The 12,730-nt window shown below is 29.6% G+C and overlaps 1 protein-coding gene across 1 annotated transcript; it reads right to left on the bottom strand.

Moving 5' to 3' along the window:
• Positions 1-5,561: 5,561 nt before the first annotated feature.
• LOC130820502 (expansin-A10-like) lies at positions 5,562-8,849 on the bottom strand. The gene is made up of 4 exons (XM_057685902.1): positions 8,724-8,849; positions 8,483-8,622; positions 7,745-8,042; positions 5,562-6,390 (listed from the first exon to the last, which is right to left on the bottom strand). Coding segments are annotated over exons 1-4 (747 nt in total). The 5' UTR covers positions 8,726-8,849; the 3' UTR covers positions 5,562-6,083.
• Positions 8,850-12,730: the final 3,881 nt, after the last annotated feature.

Here is a 12,730-nt window from a genome sequence, read left to right as displayed (position 1 = left end):
AATGGTTAAATATAGTTAACCTCGATTCGGTGTTACTCAATCTATTTCCTAATGTTCTTCCCGTTTAAAATATTTTATTTTGGAGAGAGAAATTTGATTAAGATTTTCAAGACATATGTAAATGATAAAACATATCCATATGAGATCTCGCTATATTCGTCTTAATGTTTACTTTTTTATTATATATTTTTTATAATTTTTTTATAATGCGTATTTAGAGATATGAGACTCAAAATTTACTTTAAAAACTGTAAAAAAGTAAATGGAAACAATATTTAGAGAAAGAGAAGGAGTATATGATATATGTTAAATGCAAACAGATTTTGACTACTCTAATGTTTCCAACCAATCGTTCAACAGATTTGGTATGCAATTGTAGATGATTACTTCCTCCCTCCCCCAACATCGATACCTCAATTTTTCAATCATCTAATTGAATTTTGATTTATTTTTATTTTCAATTCATTTTGTATGAGACCGTACACAAATTCTTGGATAAGACGATCTTATGGTGAGACTATTTTTATTGAATTAATCCATGTATATTTAGTCTATTAAAATGAACACTTGCAATTAAAGTGAACAATAAGAGAAATATATTAATTATATGGGGTTATCTCATTGTGAGACACTCTCATACAAGACGCTCGTGTAGAAAGACAGTCTTAACGAAGAATTAGTGTTCTATTTTTAGTCATGACGCACATTTTTTCTTTAATTCTTACTCCCTCCGTTTTTTTCTTTGTCCACTTTACTTTTTGCACGTATTTTAAAACAAATTTTAAGCTTCAATAAATCAAATTTAAATATCTCTCTCCTAAAGTGGAAAAACTTAAGTGGACAAACAAAAAAAATGACAAAAGTATTTAATACAAATTTAATTAACTTTTTCATCTTATCCACACATTTTTCATATTTTCAATAGCTTTACTATTTTTATTCAATTTTCTTGATGTTTACCGGATTTATAGTTGGGTCTATTTATTTTGACTAGAGAATATCAAGCAATATTATGTAAGAAATATTTATTACCCCTGCTTATTTAGAGTAGTTTCAATGTGTATAGCAGTATAGGCTTCAAGTTTCTTGAAAAGTTGGACGTATGTTGGCTAATGTTTTTTAAAAGCCCATGTGATATAAAAACTAAACTAAATGCTAAAAATAAGAATTAATTGTGAATTATAGTTTTAATATTTTTTTTTTTTTGCGAATTATAACCTTTAAAGTTGATTCTTGACCACTATTCAGCTAAATAATCGGATCTGTACAAAATGACCGATTGACCAGCGTTTTTACCTTTGACTTTCCTTTTTTTTTGTTTTAATTTTTTTGTGAGTTTATTTTTTTCTTTTCTCAGTTAATTCCTTCTTCTCCAATTACCTTTCTTCCCCTCCCTCTATATCCCTTTTAGTGTGTCCATACCCGATGAAGACACATTTGATCGCTCGTAGTTCTAACTTTGTGCGATTTTATTTTGGGAGATGAACATAGACTACACAGCCGAAAATTTTGGCTGGAAGAGAGTGAAGAGAGAGAGAAGTTGTGTATGAAGATAGAGTACCAAGAGGAATTTTATGGTGAAGACTTTTTGTTGGAAGGTGATTAGTGATATAGTTGGCTGTGGCAATGGCTTCCGGTCAAAAATGGGTTGGAACAGAAGATTCAATCATGATGCATCGGGCTATATTTAAGAGAGTTCTGTTTTTCTTTTCTGCAATTCCATTTTTTTAGGAGTGTTTGGATATGAGGTCTGGTGTATGAGTCCATTTTGGGGGAGATAATTTTGCATTCTATGATTAACATATTCTCCTCCATTGTCAGATTGAAGAATACGAATTTGTTTTTGGAATTGAGTGAGAATCATTTTATGAAATTTGACAAAGGCATCATATACTTCAGATTTATGTTCAATAAAGTAAAACCAACTCATTCGAGTGCAATTATCAATGAACAGGATACAATATGAAAAAACAGATACTCCTCTATCAGGAGCAAGTTCCCAAACATCAGAATGTATAAGCATAAAAGTTTCACTAGCACGACTCAAACTAGTATAATATGAATGTCTATGACTTTTTGCCAAAATAAAAGAGTCGCAATTAAAAACTAGTTTAGAACCATGTAAAGAACAAAAAAGATGTTCTAAGTACCCTAGGGAAGGGTGACCAAGACGACGATGCTATGTCCACAGTTGTTGTTCCACTGATCCGCGAATAAGTGTTGCACAGCCTTTTTGAGACACCTCCTCCACATAATACAAACCACTCTCCTCAATACCACGCCCAATAGTTTTCCCTGTCAGCAGATCTTGTATAACACAATAATTTGAACCCATTAGCACATTACAATTTAACTCTTTAGTGAGCTGATAACGGATAGAAGCTTAATAGATAAATTAGGTACAAGTAGACAATTTTTTAGGCCGTGACAATTCGTCACATAATCTCACCGTCACAATTTCTTGAAAAGAGAATTGAAATTTGGGATTGAATGAAGGGGAGTAAAAATGGAGTTTGAAGAAGATGATGAGCATATTGAAAACATGTGCAAATTGAAAATGGTTGTGCAACATTGGAGATAAATTGGGGACGGTATACTCACTGACTATGAAGATAAACGTGTACGGTACTTTGAAGATTAATGAAAGAAATCTAGGGTTTGGACTTTGGAGATAAATTGGAACGGTATATTCAGTGAGATTGAAGATTAATGGGGACTTTGAAAATCAATGGAGACTTTGAAGATTAATAGGGATGATGAAGAAGGAGAAAAAGAGGTAATTGGGGAAGAAAGAATTAAATGAAAAAAAAAAAAAAAAAAAAAAAAAAAAAAACTCACAATAAAAAAGGAATGTGAAAGGTAAAAACCCTGGCGGTCATATTGTACGGATTCGATCACCTGGCCTAAATAGTGGTCAAAAATCAACTTTGGAGGCAGTAATTCGAAAAAAAAAACATCAAGACTGTAATTCGCAAAACCATCAAACATTAAGACTATAATTTGCAATTAATTCTAAAAATAATAATTATAACCATAAACGTACATATTTTTTGATATTGAGGTAAAGCTCAAGAATCTCCCTAACTTTACAGGTAATTAAGGAGGATAGAAATGACCAATCATTTCTATAAATGGTGAGAATTAAACCCCTATAATAAAAATACAAGTAATAACATATAAGACCAAATATAACAATAAATAGGGTAATATGTAGTTTTGATAAGAAAAAAAATGCTAAAATTGAAGATAAAATATTTCACCTAATTGATTATTAAAATTGATAAAGCAATTGAAAATTTTTTTCTATAGTGACATCATTTTCAAGGGGGCAAAATGCACATGTTATGAAACACAATAACACTTCCATTATTACGCAATTGGTGACAAAATTGCATGCAAGCTGCTGGTAATTTTACTATTTTTGATTTGACAGTAGTTCTTAGATAATCATGATTAAGATCAGCTTAGCAATAAAGAATAGAAATACTCCATTTCAAAAGAAAAAAGAATAGAAATACTCCATTAGCAAATAAGTTTGGAAATGATTAAGGTGGGCTTTATTATTCATAATTTGGGTTATGAATATTAATCATGTTAGCTCGGAATTAATTAGAAATACTCAGTAGCAAGTATGTTGAATCAAGAACCAATTCCCATAATCTTGGTGATTGATTCGATCACTTGGTTGCCCATCTCTATCTTGTATAATTGAGGATGAGGTGTGTGTGCAAAAGAGTATGGAAGTATATGTTTTGGATCCCTTGATGAAGTGATCAAGGTGGATGCTTTGGGGTGTCTTAATGAAGGCAAGGCACGAAGGTTGGAAGGGTTCGAAGGTGGCTTGAGTGGTCGAGCCACAAGGCTCGGGTCAAGCGGCGTGCAACCCTTCTCTAGTACGAGTTTATGTTTTGTTGCGGGATTTTGTTGGCTTTTAAGCCTTTTGTCCTAGGTTATTCTAATATGTTTTACGGCTATATAAGGAGTCTTAGAACCTCATTATGATATTGAGAGAGGCATATACAAGATTGAAAGCTAGGGTTCACACCATTAGAGCTCTTCATCCTTGTTTATGCATGTTTGTGTGAGATTGGATTAAAGGTTCAATTTTTGCTTTGAGAGAGTGTTCTTAAAGCCTTGGATAGGTGAGTCATTAATGTATTGTTGATTATATTAATGATAAGATACTTATTTTGAGGGGGAGGTATCATTAGATACCTCATACATCTTGTGTTTTGTCTTCTCCATTGTTGTGCTCTGTTTTTGTGATTGTTCTTTGCATTAGTTTGTTTATTGTTTCTTCACCATTGCCATAGCTCAATCACAACAAAGTATTATGGAACGAAGGAAGTATGTGTCATAATGGCAGGTTATGAAGTATTGATGACCTCAATTAACAAATCTTATTTAAGAAAATTATCTTAATTAAATACTATTTTGTTTCTTGCCTGTATATTAATTAGTATAGATAAATATTACTATGTCTAAAAAAATATTAAGAAAATCATCTTAAATTAACTTGATTAAATGAGATAATTAACACCACTTATTCTATGTCCTTTATCATATTTCTTGTGGGCTTGTAACATATGTTAGACGAATCAATTTTTAAATTTTAGAATTTTTAAAGGAGAAAATATTCACATAAATGGATGAGATATTAATGTCTAATAACACTTCTATCAATTGCCTTTTTAGTTTTTCGTACCGGTTTCTTAAATTGCATTAATTACAAAATGAATTTTATTAAGCAAATGTGAATTTAGTAATAAATAAATTTAGCAATTGTATATTTGTTTTGTATGGATGATATTTGAAAAAATTAGAATGTTTGGATGAGTTCAAAAATAAGGCAACATAAATTTAAAACTTATATATTACAAAAAAAACTAATACTTTCTCTGTTACCCAATACTTGCTACATTTCTTTTTATACGTAATTCAATGTATATTTTGTTGTTAAGTATTTTTATTTTCACTAAACGAAAAATTATATATTAAAAAACTAGATTTTAAGACGAATAAAACTAAACCTCATAAGATTATATTATTTTTTATCCATGAGTCATAATTACCGAATTAAGATTGAAAATGAATAGTGCTATTATTGAAATATGGCGGGTATTGTGGAATGAAAGAAGTATGAAAAGATCATGCGTTCAATTTCTAGCAACCAGTGCCGTTCTTGACATTTTATGGGCCATAGGCAAATTGAAAAAAATGGCTCTTCCCTATGAACGGTCGTTCCGAACTTAAACGGGTGTTTGAAAAAATAACAGAGACGGATCCTATATATTGTAATTATCATTATAAATGTAGATGTATTATATACTTTATAATTGATAAAATAACTAATCATAAATTGCAAATTTTTAAGTGTGTTCATTAACTATAAGCTATTAGGGCCCTTTCTAATACTGGCAAATATTTACGTTGCCTATGGTTAGAAATGAGCCTGCTAGCGACTAATTAATCAATAATAACAAGTAATCCCTTAAAATAAGCCTCATTTCACAATTGTTGGTTGGGAATAAAAGAACAATGAAGCAAGGAAACATGACAAGTTCATAATAGAAATTCTCATTAATGCTTAAGAATATGGAAAATTTTACATTCGAGAGTTCAATAATTGCATACTGCTAAGAACTCTTAATAGTGACTACTCATACATACACAAGATTTTAAATTTAAAAGTTATAATAAGAATACCAAACCATATAAACTAATAGTGCAAAATATAACAATACTAATGGCGGGTGGTAAAATTCACCTCGGCCTATAATACAATTCAGAGTATTCCATAAGCGAGAAACTTTCAAAGGTTACCCTTAAAAATAGGGGTAGTTTTGGAAAGAGGCCTTATAAAATAATACCCATTTCCCATTTTAACCCCCATCAAAGAGTTCAATAATCTTGGCCAATTAAATAATGACGCAAGTCAACAAGTCCTACTTAAACTATATTGTAACTATATACTCTACTACTAAATACTAATTAATTAATTTTTAATTATTTATTATACTTCCAAAACCCAGTATTTATAATTATAATTATGATTCTCAGGACCTAATAAAGGGTCATTTTTTTTAGCGAAATTGGGCACCAGAATACGTCTGGCCAAAAGACCAGTGAGCGGGAGCAACATTGTAGGACGTAACAGTACGACCATCACTTGTAGTGACCTTAAAAGAGAGGGACTGTCCGTTAAGGTAACTGTTACTTTGCCAATTTTGCCCCCAATTTCTGGACATAGATTGCCATCCTGTTCTTGACCCTTTGATTGCAGCTGCATGGACATCTCCTGCACCTGCAACGTTGGTAATTAAAACCAAGTTGAAGTAGGAATGCCCGTTTATTGTGAACCTTATTCCTCCCCTTCTCCTGCAGGGTACCCTAAAACCACAAATAACCAAATATTAAAAGATAAATTTTCAAATGAGACGGTTGTATGGTAAGACCATATTTATTGGATTGGTCCAATGTTTATTTAGTATTTATTCTATTAAAGTGATTACTTGTAATCTTGAAGTGATCACTTATAATTTACAGTGATTACTTGTTATAATTTTAAAGTGATCATTTACAATTTTAAAGTGATTATTTAAAAAAATTGACTAATTATAAAAATTCATTTTATAGCGAAACAGTCTCATACAAAATTAGCTGAAATTAATATTACTTTAGAGTAGTTGTTATACTAGTTTTTCTTTTCTTATATAGAACATTTTTTACTAGAATATCAAATGAAATCCAAAAAGTATTTTTTACTCAGATAAAAATTGAATAAAAATTAATGTTATAGGAAGTTTTCCTCTTTTTGCTTTTAGAAATTGTAAAAGTACAAAAATTAAATTTGGTTGTAGTTAGTTAATGTTGGACCATTACATTTACATTTACATTTACACCAAAAAGGATATTGGACCATTTACCCTTTTGTCTTCCTTTTTCAATGTTTATATTTTCTTATGTTCATACAAGCCAAAAGAGAAAATCTCATCATAACTTTTCAAAGGCTGTATAACTTCCAATACTATACTTTACTATGTTGACAGTTTTATATATTTTTTAAATGCAAATAAAATATTCCAAAATAAATCAAAGACAAACCATTTTAAAAAGTGATAAAAGGTGTAAAGTAATCCAGTCCACTTTGCAAAAAATTTCTACAAAAATAAAGACCTTTTAGTTAATGGAGTACAAGTCATAACACAAACAAACTAATTAAGCATGACATGCAATTGATTGAAGTAAAGTAAGGATCATTTTGGCAGTTGATACTCATCAGGGTTCTTCCTAATATTTTATAGCTCCTAATAAAATTATAAAAAATAGGCTCTAGTTAAATTGAAAGAAATAAACACTCTGTATGATGGATGGGTTGATTTTTGTTTTTAATAGGTTTTTTATTATAAATATATATGTCATGTAGTTTTTAATTGATAAAAAACTAACCATAAATTATAATTTTTTTAAAGTTTCTAATTCATTAACAAAACTTTTGGTTAGTAGGCTCCTTTTTAGCTCTAAACGCTAGGCAAATGCTTACTTTGCTTGGAATCAGAAGCGGCCCAGCCAATGATGATGAAAATAATATGTAATGAAGTTATTTTTTTCAGAATTCATTCATATATCTATAACTAGTTATCGTACTAAATGGTAACGAAAAATTACAAAGAAAAAACATATTTAAAATTCATTTGAGCGGCTACATTTTAATATTGTAAACTAAACGAGTAAAATTTATTACCTTCTGTAAGAAACAGGAACAATACCAGCTCTGTACTGAGCAATGTGCTGGAAAACAGGCTGAGAAAGATCAAAATGTTGACGAGGAGCATTGCACCACCCTCCATCACTATTTGGTGGGCAAAAATTAGTAGCAGTCACCACAATTGTGCCTGGAAGACACCATTTTGGGTCACTTGCACATCGAATTTCATAGCATGATCCACATGCTAACCCATTGTTGAACAATGCTGTACTTAGTGCTGCTGTATTTGTGCCATACCCTTGACTGTATAAATTCTGATATCCACAAGCTCCTCCTAAACATTATATAACAATTTAAAACATCAACATTACTTTATACTCAATTTAAATACAAATACGTAACATCATGGCCTCGATCAGCGAGTGTAAAGCAGGCTATTACCCAGAGCTTCAAATTTTTTAGGGTTTAATTATTTTTCATATACAAGGTTGACCTCGTCTCTAGTGTGATTCATTGGAATGATAATGTTACAAGGCTGATATTAACTTAAATTAAATTTAAATATAATTTATACTTTTTTGCTATGTAACATGAGTTATTAGATTTTTTATAAAATAGTTAAAATATAAACAATACAACATAAATTTTTAAAGGTTATTTTTATCTTTTACTCTTAGGCCAAAAAATAAACAAGAGGGCCTTGCATAAGTTATAATAAGTAATATGAAAATTGAGAACAAGTAAGAATTTATTGGGCTAAAATGGGAAACTTACCCATTGTGCCAGAAGCATCACCACCACCATAAAATGTGGCATGAGCATTTTTCCAACCTCCACCACCTCTACCATATGCATCAGCAAGTGAGAACAATGTGAGAATACCCACTATCAAGATTTTAGTAGCTTCCATTTTCCTACAAAACCCAAGTCAAAAATAAGTTAATTATCTTTTTTTTTCACATTATTGTAGTTGTAATTATAAAGGGGCTATTACTCAAGTGAGAAGAAGAATTACATTTTGAAGAATTAGAAAAAGAAAGCAGAGCAAAAGAGAGGATGGAATTGGGGAGAAATGAGGGAGAGGTAAGGGAATAAATAGAATGTGTTTGGGGGAAATAGTGAGGATGGTAGGGACTTCTTGCTTTAGTCACAGATACACACTGACACACAAGTGGTGATACTATCCTTTAAATTTGAAATTATTTATAATTAATTAATAAGTAAAATTATTGTAGAAAAATCATGAAAATGTTGGATTAATCTAGATAAATTTTTTTAAAATTTTTTACTTAAAAAATTTAGTGTTTGTCTTTAAGCTATTGACCACAAAATCACCCACAAAAGTAAAATAAATTCTTCGTTCATTTACGATTCTACTCCTCGTTTCTATCAACTGAGATTTTATATACACCGGCTCATTATTCAACACTAGATTAACCTTGTGTGTTAACACAAACTTACCTATGTATTCACCATTCCTGAATCACAATTGACCTCACTCGCCATCTCTACCCAACAATCTTAACAAGATCATGCAAGTATTTGTGACTTAAAGTAAAGCATTCAACATAATTGTGGCTGTGTCTCAATATTCGTGGACGTAGCTATGTAGGCACTTCTATTGGTACCCCTGGTGATAATTAATATGTTTTCATATTTGGGAAATGTCCCTCTGTCTCTGGATATATAACTCATTTTAGTAGGACAACGATCCAATGGTAGTAAATCACGCTCTATATCCCTATTATTATTGCCAATAAATCATCAAATAAGTATAATAATAGACGATTATTGTTGAATATTTAAAGTATATAAACCTAGATTTGTATATACTACATACTTAATACAGTAGTGAGACTAAAATAAATATATTATAAGTCCAATTAAATGCCTCAAAAAATTTGATGAATCATTCATAAGCTTTGCTTGGTGAAACATTACTTTGATTCATAAGCTTTGCTTGGTGAAACATTACTTTAATTCATAAGTTTTGCTTGGTGAAACACTTTTGTTTCAAAAGGAAGTATTGTTTGATGCATAGCTCTATAAAAGAGGTTGCATGCCAAGGGATATTCATTCTCAATTTCATATCATTTATGTTTTCTCTCTTAAGAATACTCTTATTCTTGTTCTACTTTTCATGAGATAATATTGAGAGAATAATTAACTCTTAATATCATCAAAGTTCATAATTCACAACACTTGTATTTACTATTGCAATTTCCTTGTACTAGCTAGGATTTTATTGTGTAGATTCTATCTTAATGTGAATTTCATTTATCATCCCAAGCACCTTTATGGAAGAAATATCACAATAGGAAAGTGCATGAACGCCTTTTTCCGAGCGACTTCTTTGATTGTCGCAACCTTATCTTCATGGTGTCCATTTGGTGATTTACAAAGTAAGGAGTTCCATTGCCATCCACACAAGAGAAATACAAATCGGTTTGTTTTATTTGCATTTGCATTATATTTCCAATAGTTATAATACATGTTTTCAATCACAAATCAATTCATATCTTAGTTGGAGTAAATATACTTTTTCTAATAAAATTTAAAATTTAATTTTCACCGAATATTTCTTTTCTCACAGCCGATTTATAATAAAAATGTTTTTCAATCAGAATCAATATGTTCCCTTATTTCACTAATTACTATTAGAATATAATGGGTTTCGGATTAACATTTTTTTTGAGGGGGGTGTCAAAGATTAGATTTACGTGGTTGGTTATTGATAGACGACTAAACCAAAAAATTCTATAATATATTTATAATCTTCTATAACTATTACTAACAAAATTCTGTTGATGTCACTACTTTTTAAAATTGTTTATCTGTCATTCTCTTAAAATAAAAATTTCTCTTAAAACTCAATAATGATGTCATTATTATTATGACTGATGTTTATATGCCTTTGAGTTGACTATACTACTTGCTAATTATAATTACAACATTTTTCATATTGATTGATTTTTTACTTTTTATGTCACATCATTTAATGTATAATTATATATATATTTTTTTATTTCTTTCAATTATTTATGAAATCTTTATGTTATTTATTTATTGAAAATATATGATACTTTGAGATAGTTAAAACATAAAACTGTAATTTTTTAAAATTTTATTTATACAAATATATCAAAAAATTCAATAAAGTTATACTATCTAATAATTTAAAAAAATTAAAAATGTAGATGAGATGAGTTAGTGAAATAAAGTTTTTGAACAAAATTGGAATAATAAATGTGAATTTATGTCGATACATTGAAATGTAGTGAAGTTAATAAAACAATTAAAAGAAGTTTCTACCAAGGTTTTCATTCAGATGGTACGTGTCAATTAGTAAACAATCACAAATAGATCCTTATCCATTGCAGCAACTTTAAGAAAAAAACACTAATTAATGTGGCAATAAAATTAATATGGAAATATTATAATTATAAATGAGGATCAACTGAACTAAATTTACCATTCAAAAAATAAAATTGAAATTAGAAAATGAGAGGCAATTTATTTCAATATAAAAGGGTTATCCTGATGGGTTTAGACTCAAAAAGGTTTCACCCTAAATCAACTCAATTAACAGACGTACGTGTAGTGTGGTGTACGGATAGGTATGAATTTTTTGGATTCAAATGTGACTCATTGATTCTTTTGCATTTATTTTTTGAAATATTATATAAAAATTATCATATGTATTTATTTATAAAATTTTGTTATACTTTGAAACATTGCTTGATTTAGAACTTTGCTGATGTGGGGTTCGATGGATAAAACATTTTTATGTTGAGCAGAAGATTTGAGTTCGATCCCTACTGGCGTATATATCAGCTGAGAGGTTTCTTTACTGTGCGCATCCTCTTTATTCCCTTCTTGATGAGAATAGGTATGGTTTGTACGTGTTTTTCAGGAAAAAAAAATTATAAAAGGTGTTTATTTACAAAAAAAGGGATTTTAAAAGGTATTTCTTTGCAAATTTCCCTAAAAAATAATATGGATTTTGCTAGGCCTGCCTCATATCCAATCAATGATATCCCTATGGTCTTGTCAAATTATTGATATAAATAAATCACTAATTCTTGAATGGGACGGTTTCACGATGAGATCAATTTTATTGGGTTGGTCCAATATATATACTTTTTGTCTTAAAGAAATGGACTAATATATAGATCCGTCTCATGATGAGACAAGCCATAAATAAATATGTTTAAATGTCATAATAAATGCGTAAAATAAGTGTTCAAGTAAAAGAACTTCTTGTAGTAGTTATTTATAAATAAATAATTAATTAATATATTTCATTCAAAATATTGTTTTCATATTTCATAAATTTTATATACAAGGTAGATCAGGAGAAAAGAAAGGGAAAAAAAGTTAGAGAAAGAGGCAACAAGAATCAAATTCGAAACTTTTTCCTTATTATGTACACATCATCATCAGTATCAATATATCCGATATATGTCGCTTTTCTATTATTTACTATTATGATTAATTTAAACCTACCTTTATTTATTTCTAACATTGTTCTGACTTTTTCCTTAACCTACATCTAATCATTCAATCAAGTATACTTGTACCACTAATTGATACACTAAATGGATATTTAGTGTAGCACAAATCTTGTGAGAGACGGTTTTTTTAAAAGACCATCTTTAATTGGGTCGATCTATATATTTTTTAAAACATTGTAAGTAGATATTTAAAATATTGAAAATAGACATTAAGGATACGATAAGTAAATATTAAGTATAATGTAAATAGGCAAAGAGACGATGTCTTACGGGAGTAGGTGTTAGAGTAGATGTAATTTTAATTAGTAGCAATGTCCATTCTCACAGCTGTATGCATGAGTCTCTTATTTATGCTGATCAGCTATTTTATTTATTTATTTTTGTTAGATAGTGCTATCTGCCTACATCTTAAACAATGATTTGATCCCCAAATATTATTTTCAAGATTTAAATGAGATATTGTTAGGATTTGGTTCAACTACATTGGCGTGATCACAGGAGCTAATTT

Source organism: Amaranthus tricolor, chromosome 8 (genome assembly GCF_026212465.1).
Source record: "Amaranthus tricolor cultivar Red isolate AtriRed21 chromosome 8, ASM2621246v1, whole genome shotgun sequence".
NCBI classification, from domain to species: Eukaryota; Viridiplantae; Streptophyta; class Magnoliopsida; order Caryophyllales; family Amaranthaceae; genus Amaranthus; species Amaranthus tricolor.
The sequence above is the reverse complement of the archived record's forward strand: the minus strand, read 5'-3'. Positions and strand labels throughout refer to the sequence as shown.

Bases quoted from the DNA above. Each gene is read 5' to 3' on its own strand.
- LOC130820502 (XM_057685902.1), bottom strand. The intron at 8,043-8,482 runs GTAAGTTTCCCA...TATAATGTTTAG, and splicing joins TGATGCTTCTGGCACAATGG to GAGGAGCTTGTGGATATCAG. The intron at 6,391-7,744 runs GTAATAAATTTT...TTGTGGTTTTAG, and splicing joins GTTCCTGTTTCTTACAGAAG to GGTACCCTGCAGGAGAAGGG.